Source organism: Phocoena phocoena, chromosome 5 (genome assembly GCF_963924675.1).
Source record: "Phocoena phocoena chromosome 5, mPhoPho1.1, whole genome shotgun sequence".
Classification (NCBI taxonomy): Eukaryota; Metazoa; Chordata; class Mammalia; order Artiodactyla; family Phocoenidae; genus Phocoena; species Phocoena phocoena.
The window spans coordinates 75,196,058-75,208,325 of record NC_089223.1 but is presented as its reverse complement, the minus strand read 5'-3'; the positions used below and the strand labels follow the sequence as shown (position 1 = coordinate 75,208,325).

The following is a 12,268-nucleotide window of genomic DNA, read 5'->3' as shown; positions in this document are numbered from 1 at the left end:
TCTCTTGTCGCAGAGCACAGGCTCTAGGCACACGGCTTCAGCACTTGTGGCCTGTGGGCTCTAGAGCACAGGCTCAGTAGTTGTGGCGCACAGGCTTAGTTGCTCCGCAGCATGTGGGATCTTCCCAGACCAGGGATCGAACCCACAACCCCTGCATTGGCAGGAGGATTCTTAACCACTGTGCCACCAGGGAAGTCCTCTGACACAGATTTGCCCACTAAGCCTCAGGAATGTTTTAAATTTTATCCTTTAACTGTGTCATTCACTTGGGAAGGCCACTCTAGATGAAAATAATTGCCCCTTTTCAAATATAAAAATAAATTTTCTATTTGATATATTGGGCCTGCAAATTTAGGGAAAAGGTTGGTTTCACAATATGCTGCCCCTGGCATGTCATTAGTGAAGTCGTAAACGTGAACCAGAGTGTGTAGAGTCCTCTGAACATCTCTGCTTTTTTCCTTCTGTGCAGCAATCAAGTTTGATGAAATACGAGTGTTTGGTTACACTGCCTGGTCCCTCCTGGATGGCTTTGAATGGCAGGATGCTTACACCACTCGCCGAGGATTATTTTATGTGGATTTTAATAGTAAACAAAAAGAAAGAAAGCCCAAGTCTTCAGCACATTACTATAAACAGATCATACAAGAAAATGGTTTCACTTTGAAAGAGTCCACACCAGATGTGCAGGGTCAGTTTCCCTGTGATTTCTCCTGGGGCGTCACTGAATCTGTCCTTAAGGTAAGTGGCTACTTACAAATTAACTATAAAGTGGTGCAAATAGTACACAATATTTTCTCTCACTTTGCTCAGTGACATCTAGGAGATAGCCGTCAGACAATATCAAATACCATGATCACCTGGAGGTTATGAGGGGAAGTTAGGGAAAGAGGAAGGAAGAGGAAGAATTCATGCTTACTGAGAGCTTTCCATACTGCCCTCAAGTTGTATACAGTCTAGAGTGACTTACAGTCATTTTTGTGAAAGGCATTTGTTAGTAGTGTCAAAATTAAAGGAAAATAATTTTATAGATTTTTTTTTAAAAATTTTTTGGCTGGACTGCACGGCTTGCAGGATTTTAGTCCAGGGACTGAACCCACGCCCCCAGCAGTGAAAGCACGGAGTCCTAACCACTGGAACGTCAGGAATTCCCTAGATTTTTGTTTTGTCAAAAGCAAATTGTTAGTGGCCTTTTATTTAAGTGATTCTTCTTATTTGATAAATTTGGATTATTTGCCTTATGAAGTCTTTATACCCCAGTGGGGCCTCCTGACTTGTCTCATTCCTCACCTTCTTCAGATGTTTACTCAGATGTCACCTTCTCAGTAAGGCTTCCCTCCACTCCAAAAAGCATAACTCCATCACTATCAGTGCACATTCCCCCTTCCTGCTCTATTTTCCTATATAGCATTCATCATTCTCTAGCATACTATGTACATTACACATTTCCCTTTTTTCTCCAGCTTTACTGAGATACAATTAACATACAATATTGTGTAAATTTGAGGAGTATGATGTGTTGATTTGATACGTTTATATATTACAAAATCGTTACCACTATGGCATTAGCTATCACTTCCATACCATCACACGCAATTCCCATTTCCTTTTTTGTGGTGAGAAAATTTAAGATCTACTCTCTTAGCAACTTTCAAGTATGTAATACAATATTATTAACTATAGTCACCATACTGTACAACAGGCCCCCAGAACATGTTAATCTTATAACTGGAAGTTTGTGCCCTTCAACCGGCATCTCCCCATTTCCCCCACCCTCAGCCCCTGATAACCACTTTACACATTTTTCTTACTGATCACCTGTCTTCCCCTACAAGAATGCAAACTTTCTCCTCAAGCGGGTGGAGAGGTTTGAGGCTTTGCTGCCTGCTGTATGCCTTACTAGAGCAATGTAAGGCACATGGCAGGTGCTCAATGCATAGTGCATGAATAAGGTCAACTTTTAGAGCCAGGTAAGCCCTTCAAAACCTCTTACTCCAAATCCTTCATTTTATAGCTGAGGAAAGTAAGACCCATCAATTAATAATTGAGACCTAAGTGAATTGCCCAAGGTAACACAAATAGTGGCAGAACTGTAGCAGGCAAACTTCAAGCCCCCAGATGCACAATGCTCTTTCCAAAATAATAATAACTATTTTTTGAAGCTCCTACTATGTACCAAGCACTTAACCGCTGTATGTATGTGCATTCTGTCTACTTAATCTTTTTTTTAAATTTAATTTATTTATTTTTGGCTGTGTTGTGTCTTCTTTGCTGCGGTCAGGCTTTCTCTAGTTGCAGTGAGCGGGGGCTACTCTTCGTTGTGGTGTACAGGCTTCTCACTGTGGTGGCTTCTCTTTGTTGCAAAGCACAGGCTCTAGGTGTGCAGGCTCAGTAGTTGTGACCCAGGGGCTTAGTTGCTCTGCGGCATGTGGGATCTTCCTGGACCAAGGCTCGAACCCATGTCCCCTGCATTGGCAGGCAGATTCTTAACCACTGCACCACCAGGGAAGTCCCTATCTACTTAATCTTAAAACCCTCATTTTAAGAGACATAGATGTAGAGAACAAACGTATGGACACCAACGGAGAAAAGTGGCAGAGGGGTTGGTGGTGATGGGATGAATTGGGAGATTGGGATTGACATGTATACACTAATATGTATAAAATAGATAACTAATAAGAACCTGCTGTATAAAAAATAAATAAAGTAAAATTCAAGGGCTTCCTTGGGTGCGCAGTGGTTGAGAGTCTGCCTGCCGATGCAGGGGACGTGGGTTTGTGCCCCGGCCCGGGAAGATCCCACATGCCGCGGAGCGGCTGGGCCCATGAGCCATGGCCGCTGAGCCTGCGCGTCCGGAGCCTGTGCTCCGCAACAGGAGAGGCCACAGCAGTGAGAGGCCCGCATACTGCAAAACAAAATAAAATAAAATAAAATTCAAAAAAAAACCAAACCTCATTTTATAGGCAAAGAAACCGAAGTTTAGGTAGGTTACATAACTTGTCCGGGTTACCCAGATTTGTCTGTCTCCTGACCATTATGTTATAAGACCCCACAATACCACACTATTACCTGTATTCTAGAAGCATATGGAAAAACAAGATGTGCAAGTGATAGGACCAGACAAAAGGGCCCAAACCATGAGTGGGCAAAGTTATGAATCTCAACCCCTATCAATATTTAAATAAGACTTTAGTAAAGGCTCAGAGGTGATAAAAGGGGGAAAGATACAGAGAGTAATATAAACACAGTGACTCACCTTCAGTTTGTGTCCTCTGGAGAGCCACCTACTTACCCAGTGTCTATCTCCTCCTCCACATGGCACAGGCAGCCCAGCTTTTCCACACCACTTCAAGTAGGTTTATATTTTCCAAAATTCCAGACCCAGCAAAGAGAGGCCCCAGGGGAGACAAGAATTCCAGCCTGTACATGACCCAATCTGTAAGTTCCTGCTTCCTCTGAAGACCCATCTGTTCCCCGGTGTTTGACACTGTGAATGTCTGCCCCCTCTGAGGACCCTACTCCTATTACTCAGAGAAAGAGCTGATCACTTGGGTCAGGGGAAAGTAATTCTGTGATCAATCAGGCCTGGGTTTCTTGCTCACACCTGGAGCCCATTAAGGAGTCAGTGTCCCTTGAGCTTAAACCAGGAGTGAGGATGAGTGGCTCGCCAAGAAAAATTAGGGTGCATTATGAAAACTCAGCCAGATGATGTATGAAAAGATGATGGGTAGGCAAAAGAGTAGATGTTCTCTATAGGAAGACTAATAAAGTGAAAGTAACATTTAAAAAATATTGCTATGCCTACCCACACACATCTTATTTTCCTCCAACCTTTTTTTCCTTCAATATTCTTTTTTTTTTTTTTTTTTTTTTTTTTTTTTGCGGTACGCGGGGCTCTCACTGTTGTGGCCTCTCCCGTTGCGGAGCACAGGCTCCAGACGTGCAGGCTCAGCTGCCATGGCTCACGGGCCCAGCCGCTCTGCGGCACGTAGGATCTTCCCAGACCGCGGCACGAACCCGTGTCCCCTGCATCGGCAGGCAGACTCTCAACCACTGCGCCACAGGGAAGCCCATCCTTCAGTATTCTTCTCCAACATTTTGTTTTGAAAAATTTCAAACTAGTACAATAAACACCCATATTCCCTTCATCAAGATTGGCTGATTGTTAACATGTTGCCATGTTTGGTTTATCTCTCTCTCTTTCAGAACCATTAAAAAGTTGCAGACATCATTATACTTTACCCCAAAATATTTCAGCATATGTCTTCTAAGAACAGTGACATTCTCCTATCTCATACTATTATCATACTCAGGAAATTTAATATTTACTCAATATAATCCAACATATAATCCATATTCAAATTTTCCTAAATGTCCCCCAAATGTCCTTTATAGATTAAAAAAACCTGTTTTTAAAAATCATGAATAAGGAACACATTTGTTGTTGTGTATCTTTAGCCTTTTAATTCAGAGCAATCCCCCTAATCTCTTGGTATTGACACTTTTGAAGAGTTCAGGCCAGTTGCTTGTAGAGTGTTTCATGGATTTCTCTGTTTCTTTATTAGATTAGTTAAGCATTTCTGGAAATAATACTACATAGATGATGTTGTGTATTTCCCATACATCAAATTAGGAGGCATATAAAATCAGTTTGTTTCATTACTGGAGACATTAGTTGAAGTAATAGTCACCAGATTTCTTGGTTAAGGTGGCATTTGCCAGATCTCTTAACTGAAAAGTACCTTTTCCATTTGTAATTAAGAATTAATCTGATGGTGACACTTTGAGACCATATAAATATCCTGTTCCCCAACAACATTTAACCAATGGTCTTAACATTGATACAATAACCTTGCCTGAATTAATGATTACTTTGTAGATTGCAAAATGGTGAATTTCTAATTAGATTATTCCTTCTATATTTATGAGGTGAATTCTTTTAAATTCAATGTGTTATAATTCATTGTTGTCATTGTTTCGTTGGGCCTTTTGCTACTCAAATTTTCTCAAATTTGGCCAGTGGGACTCTTTCAAGCTGCTCCTGTGTCTTTTTGACATTTCCCTTTTAGGTTTTAAGCACTTCCTTATTTTTCTGGCACAAGATGTACCAGCATCACTTCATTCTTTTCCTGCCCCAGACCTGGAAAAAGCCATTACTCCAAAAAACCCAGGATCCTTTTAGTAGAAAATAGCACTTTAGAACCAAGCTCTGGGAGCCAGGGTTGAGATCAGGGTGCAAAACTTTAACTATATCTATTGGCAGATTAATCACACACTGGCTAAGACTAATGCTTTCTGGATATTTTTAAAAGTAAGACAGATTTGGGGAGTTCCCTAGCAGTCCAGTGGTTAGGAGTCGGCGCTTTCACTGCCGTGGCCCGGTTCAGTCCCACATCAGGGAACTAAGATCCTGCAAACCGTGCCTTGGCCAAAAAAAAAAAAAAAGTAAGAGATTTTTCATTTGATCCTGCCTTACCTTATGGCAGGATTTCCCTTGTAAATACCCTTTCAATATCATGATGCTCTGCGATTTCAAAACACTGGAACTGACCATCTAGGCTAGGAGGGTTTTACTCAAATAATTATATACAGATTTACCTTAATGCTCACATGATCAATGTTCTCTCAGTTTAATGTTCTAGATAACTGGCTGGCAGATGGCAAGTGGGAATTATATGATTTTGTAATTAGACTATGAAAGATGACACACGAGAAAACAATTAGAGGGAAAATATTTACCAAAGGTTAACTACCCATTTATTCCAGGTGTATTTAAATTCAGTCATGGGAAGAAAAAGCACTTTAAAACAAGTTCAGAACTTTTACTTTTTTAAATTAAGCTTGAATTTGGATATGTTTTTCTTAAGCCCTTTTCTGTTTTAATTTAGACTCAAGGGCCTAGCCAGCAATTATTGCAAGGAAAACTAAACCCAAGTTTTAAGTACCTTATGTTTGTAGAGTGCTTTAGAGTTGACAGAGCAGTTGCCCAGATCACACCTGTGAGGTGCGTGAGATTGCTCTGTCACTATACAGAGTTGCCAAGCCTTGAGTTTTAAAGGGACAGAATTAGAACAGGAATCCAGGGCTCTCTCCCTGGTGGAAGGGCAGGGAATGGGACGCCATCAGATCCAAGAGTCAACTTGGGAGCTTCTCACGGTTATTTTAGGGTCCTCTCTTTTCATAGTTCAAGTACCTTATGTAAGGAGGGTATTGAGTATTCTCCCTTTAGATGAATAAATGCTTTGTTCTCACAGGCACATGGGTGGGGGAGAAACAGAATGATGCACATGTGATATCACTTGGACTTTTCAAATAAGGTGTGTTAGAGAGATGCCTTCAGCAAATGCAAGGGGTCATTCCCCACCCTGTCCCACTGTCCTCTTTTAGGAAACGTGGCTGGGGTCAACCAGTCCCCTCTAAACCCAAGTGCCTATCTCAGTGAAATCCTTGACAACTGGAATGTTAACTTTGCCTTCAATTTATGGCAGGGTTTGGAAGCTCCATCTTTTGTGACTCCTTTTAACTGAGAGGACTAAGCCAATTTCCTGATGCATTTGAACAGAATCACATGAGAGACCCCTACTACATTACTGTGTTTTTAGGACCGACAAACTGAAAAACAGCTTCTCGGTGTTTTCTTTTATTTTAATTAATTAATTAATTAATTATGGCTGTGTTGGGTCTTTGTTGCTGCACATGGGCTTTCTCTAGTTGCCGCGAGCAGGGGCTACTCTTCGTTGCAGTGCGCGGGCTTCTCATCGCGGTGGCTTCTCTTATTGCAGAGCATGGGCTCTAGGTAAGCAGGCTCAGTAGTTGTGGTGCACAGGCTACGTTGCTCTGCTGCATGTGGGATCTTCCCGGACCAGGGCTCGAACCCCTGTCCCCTGCCTTGGCAGGCAGATTCTTAACCTCTGTGCCACCAGCAAAGTCCCTTCTCAGTGTTTTCTGAAAGACAACTTGTTTTCCAAGGCAAGCCCTGGGTGTAGTTCCTTCTCTACATTTTCTGGTCTCCCCAGTAAATTTCAAGGGCTGAGAGGGAGGATAACCCATCAGGCCTTTTTTCTGACATCGCCAGAATAGCAGGAAGACATATGTTGTTATGAAGGACATGTGCATCATTTATTTTCTCTGTTGTCAGTGAGAGGCAAAATAAGATCAGGCTCTTCTTCTCAGAGGATGTATGCCAAGTCTGTCTGCCAGGGTGTGCTTTACCTGAATGTGCTTGTTTTTCACAGCCAGAGTCGGTGGCTTCCTCCCCACAGTTCAGCGATCCTCACCTGTATGTGTGGAATGTGACGGGCAACAGACTGTTGCACCGAGTGGAAGGAGTGAGGCTGAAAACACGACCAGCTCAATGCACGGATTTTGTCAGTGTCAAAAGACAGCTTGAGATGTTGGCAAGAATGAAAGTCACCCACTACAGATTTGCTCTGGACTGGCCCTCAATCCTTCCCACTGGCAACCTGTCCACGGTTAACCGACAGGCTCTGAGGTACTACAGGTGTGTGGTCAGTGAGGGACTAAAGCTCAACATCTCCTCAATGGTCACGTTGTACTACCCAACCCACGCCCACCTAGGCCTCCCCGCACCTCTGCTGCATAGCGGAGGGTGGCTGAACCGGTCAACCACCAAGGCCTTCCAGGACTATGCCGACCTGTGCTTCCAGGAGCTGGGGGACCTCGTGAAGCTCTGGATCACCATCAACGAGCCTAACCGGCTGAGCGACATCTACGACCGCTCTAGTAATGACACCTACTGGGCAGCCCACCACCTGATGATCGCCCACGCCCTGGCCTGGCACCTCTACGACCAGCAGTACAGGCCTGCACAGCATGGGGTTGTGTCGCTGTCTCTCCACTCGGACTGGGCCGAACCTGCCAATCCCTATGCGGACTCGCACTGGAAGGCGGCCGAGCGCTTCCTCCAGTTCGAAATTGCCTGGTTCGCAGAACCCCTCTTCAAGACTGGGGACTACCCGTTGGCCATGAGGGAGTACATCACCTCCAAGAATAGGCAAGGGCTCACGCGCTCCGCACTGCCTCAGTTCACCGAGGAGGAAAAGAGGCTGGTCAAGGGCACTGCAGACTTCTACGCCCTGAACCACTTCACCACCAGGTTCGTGATGCACGAGCGGCAGAACGGCAGCAACTACGACGCGGACAGGGACATCCAGTTTCTGCAGGACATCACCTGCCTGAGCTCCCCCACCCGCCTGGCCGTGATACCCTGGGGAGAGCGCAAGGTGCTGAAGTGGATCCGGAGGAACTATGGAGACGTGGATGTTTACATCACGGCCAGTGGCATCGACGACCAGTCTCTGGAAAATGATGAACTCCGAAAATACTACTTAGAGAAATACATTCAGGAGGCTTTGAAAGGTGAGGTTCGGGGGCTATTTCAGATACAGTGAAGTATGACATTCCCAGATAATATGAACAGAAGAATGAGGGGAACAGGCTCATTAATGACAGACAGTGTCAGCTCATTATGGGAAATTTGGCAAGTACAGAAAAAATTTTTTTTTTTTTTTTTTTTTTGCAGTAAGCAGGCCTTTCACTGCCGTGGCCTCTCCCCTCGCGGAGCACAGGCTCCGGACGCGCAGGCCCATCGGCCAAGGGCTCAAGGGCCCAGCCGCTCCGCGGCATGTGGGATCCTCCCGGACCGGGGCACGAACCCGCGTCCCCTGCATCGGCAGGTGGACTCTCAACCACTGCGCCACCAGGGAAGCCCCCAGAAAAATATTTTTTAAAACCTGAAATCTTACACCCCCGAAAAAAGTGCCTAGACTCGTGCTGACTAGATATCATTAATACAATTGAGCTCATACAATATAGTCTTGTAACCAACTTTTTTCTTAATATCACATTATAAATGTGTTCTATGTCATTAAAAGTTCCTTGTTAACATTATTTTATTTTTCTCATTATAGGGATATATCTCAGTGTACTTAGCCACCTCTCTAATGTTTGATACTTAGGTGTTTCTTCAACTACTAAAAAATAGGTATCTTTGTATATAAATTTTTGTCTTCATTTCTAATGATCTCCTTGGGATGGATTCTCCAACATGGAATTATTGGATCATATATTATAAACAGCAGTGTTTGAGAGTGCTTATCTCACATACTCCTCCCAGCATCGGTTAATATCACATTTTAAAAAAATATTATTTTTAAATGTTCATGATCAATTTGTTGAAGCTGCAAAAGTTCCTAGAAATTTATTCATTTATTTGACAAATATTTATTGAGTACCTAGTATGGGCAAAAACTGGTCTGGGCAAAAACTATTCTGGGCACTATGCCACCACTGAACAAAAATAAAGATTACTGTCCTTTATGGAGCCTATATTTTTCTGGAATAAGAGTCAACAAACAAGTATAAGATATAGCATGTCAGGGGTGAAAAGGTCTGTGGAGAAAAAACAGCAGAGAAGAGGGTGCCTCAGGGTGGGAGACAGAAGAGTCGTTACAATTCTAAATAGAGTGGCTAGGGAACCTCAAAGATCCTCAAAGAGAAGTGAGGCAGCAAACCAATAGTTAAGGAAGCGTTCCAGGTAAGAGAAGAGCAAATGCAAAAGCCCTGATGTTGGAGCATGCCTGGCCTATTTGAGGATCAGGAAAGAGGTCAGGATAGTTAGAAAATAATGAGCAAGGGGGAAAAGTAACTGAAGATGAGGTCAAGGAGGTAAGGGAAGAGGCAAATCAGGTAGGGCTTAGTAGGCCACTGTAAGAACTGTGGCTCTGAGTGAAATAGGAAGACTAAGAGATTTTAAACAGAAGGGTGATATGCTCCAACTCACACTTTAAAAGAATTACTCTGGTTACTCTTTGTGAATACACTGTAAAGGAGCAAGAATTGAAACAGGGAGAATTGCACTGGTCTGGGTAAGGATAACAGTGGATTGGATCAGGCTATTAAGAGTGGAAATGGTGAGAAGTGGCCAGGTTCTGGATGTATTTTGAAGGTAGTCAAACAGGATTGGATGTGGGTATGAGAGAAGATAGACGATTCCAACATTTTGGCTTGGGTAACTAAAAGGATGAGTGGCCATTTATGAGGTTGGGGAACAGGTTTTTGGAGATGAGTTGTTTGTTGTGCAAAGGTTAAGTTTGAGATGTCTCTTAGACATCCAATTAGAGATGTCAAGTACGCTAACAGATATGAACCTCAGGTTCAGAGGAGAGGTCTGGGGTTGAGACACAAACTTGGGAATCAAGAGCAAATGGATGTATTTAAAACAATAAAGCTGAAGGAGATCACTAAGAAAGCAAGCATAGAGAAGAGGGCTGAGCCCTGAGAAACCAGTAAAAAAAAAAAAAAAAAAAAAAGACTGAACAGGAGCCAATGCTGTAAAAGATAACTAGAGGAGGATGTGCAATCAAGGGAGGTTGTTGTTTTTGCTTATTAAGATACCAAAGTTATAGCATATTTATATGGAAATGATCCAGTAGTGAGGGAAAATACATGAGAAAAGAGAAAGAACAATGGAGCGATGTCCTTGAGTAGACGAGAATAAACTTGGTGAATGTGTAAGTGGAGAAGTCAGCTTCCTCCGGAGCATGAATAGGTCATCCATAGTAACAGGGGAGAAAGCAGAGTACCAGTGCAGATGCCAGTAGGTGGGGAGATGTGATTACAGGAGACTGAAGTTCTCCTCTGAGAGCTTTAGTTCAGCAGTAGGCAGGAAGGTCATCACTTCAAAGCAAGGATGACAGAGTAGGGTCTATCAGTTTGAGGACAGAAAGGTGTGAAAAAGTTGAGGAGAGGGCTTCACTGGTGGCACAGTGGTTAAGAATCCGCCTGCCAATGCAGGAGAGACTGCATCTTCATGGTCCGGGAAGATCCCACATGCCGCGGACCAACTAAGCCCTTGTGCCACAACTACTGCGCCTGTGCTCTAGAGCCTGCGAGCCACGACTACTGAAGCCTGCGTGCCTAGAGCTCGTGCTCAAGAGAAGCCACGGCAATGAGCACAGGCACCACAACTAAGAGTAGCCCCCACTCACCACAACTAGAGAAAGCCCACGCGCAGCAAAGACCCAACACAGCCAAAAATAAAAATAAATAAATTTATTTTAAAAAAGTTGAGGAGAGCTAGAGTCAATGGCTGGGGAAACCAAGTGTAGTTATTGGGCAGCACAAAGGGCACATCTGAGATTTAAAATCAGGCCAAATAGGCAAGATTTTTCTGCTTTTGACACTAGGAACAAAAGTAACAGTAAGTCCTTTGAGCTTCATGGCTCCAATTCTTAAATGTGCTTTTCCTCCAGGTGTTTTTGTATTGTTATAGATCAAAGTTTTACTTCAAATTTCTTTTTAAAGTTATAGCATTACACATATTGTCATCTTAAGATCATAAAAGAATGTCAAAAAAACCTTTAATGAAAATCACATTTTATGGGCACGAGTTTCAGATTGTTTCAATGAAAACTAAATTCTTATTCAAAGATATTTTATAGTCCACTTATGATTAATAATGTTCATTTCTGATATTTTTCAGCATACTTGATTGATAAAATCAAAATTAAAGGCTATTATGTATTCAAACTGACTGAAGAAAAATCTAGACCCAGATTTGGATTCTTCACATCTGATTTCAAAGCTAAATCCTCAATCCAGTTTTACAACGAACTGATCAGCAACAATGGCATCCTTTCTAAGAACAGTAGTCCTAGATGCAGTCAGACTCAAAGAAACACAGAGTGTATTGTCTGCTTACTTCTTGTACAGAAGAAACCACTGATATTCTTTGGATGTTGTTTCTTCTCCACCCTGGTTCTACTTTTATCAATTACCATTTTTCATAAGCGAAAGAGAAGAAAATTTTGGAAAGCAAAGAACTTACAACACATACCATTAAAAAAAGGCCATGAGAGTTCTCAGCTAAGCTGATCCTACCATATTTGTCTGCATGATGGAAAAGTTTAAAAATTCACTCCAGTTCCATACACTGGTAACTTACAGAAGATACACCTATACTGTAGAAAAACAAGTTTTGAGATATTAGTGATAGCCAAGGTAATGACAATAGATGTCTCCGCTGTGTGGTTCAAATTTTCCCTTATGTGTTAACATCAGTGAATTCAGTTCTTGGATCTAAGGTAAAGGCTTCCCTAGAAGGTAAGGTATGAGGAATATCTGATACATTGTTTCATGGAGTTTGATGAGCTGTTTCCTATCATTATTCTACAGTTTTTTTGTAGGAATACCAATAGCTACTTATGATAAAAGAAATTGTTTTGAAAAAAGTGCAACTTTGTTAACTCCA

General features: G+C 42.6%; 1 protein-coding gene across 1 annotated transcript in view; it reads left to right on the top strand.

Annotated features, from left to right (window-relative positions):
* Positions 1-11,892, top strand: part of KLB (klotho beta) — a 34,848-nt gene extending 22,956 nt beyond the window's left edge. The window contains 3 exon segments of the mRNA XM_065878228.1: positions 470-738; positions 7,233-8,376; positions 11,501-11,892. Coding sequence (XP_065734300.1) covers positions 470-738; positions 7,233-8,376; positions 11,501-11,892 — 1,805 coding nt within the window.
* Positions 11,893-12,268: the final 376 nt, after the last annotated feature.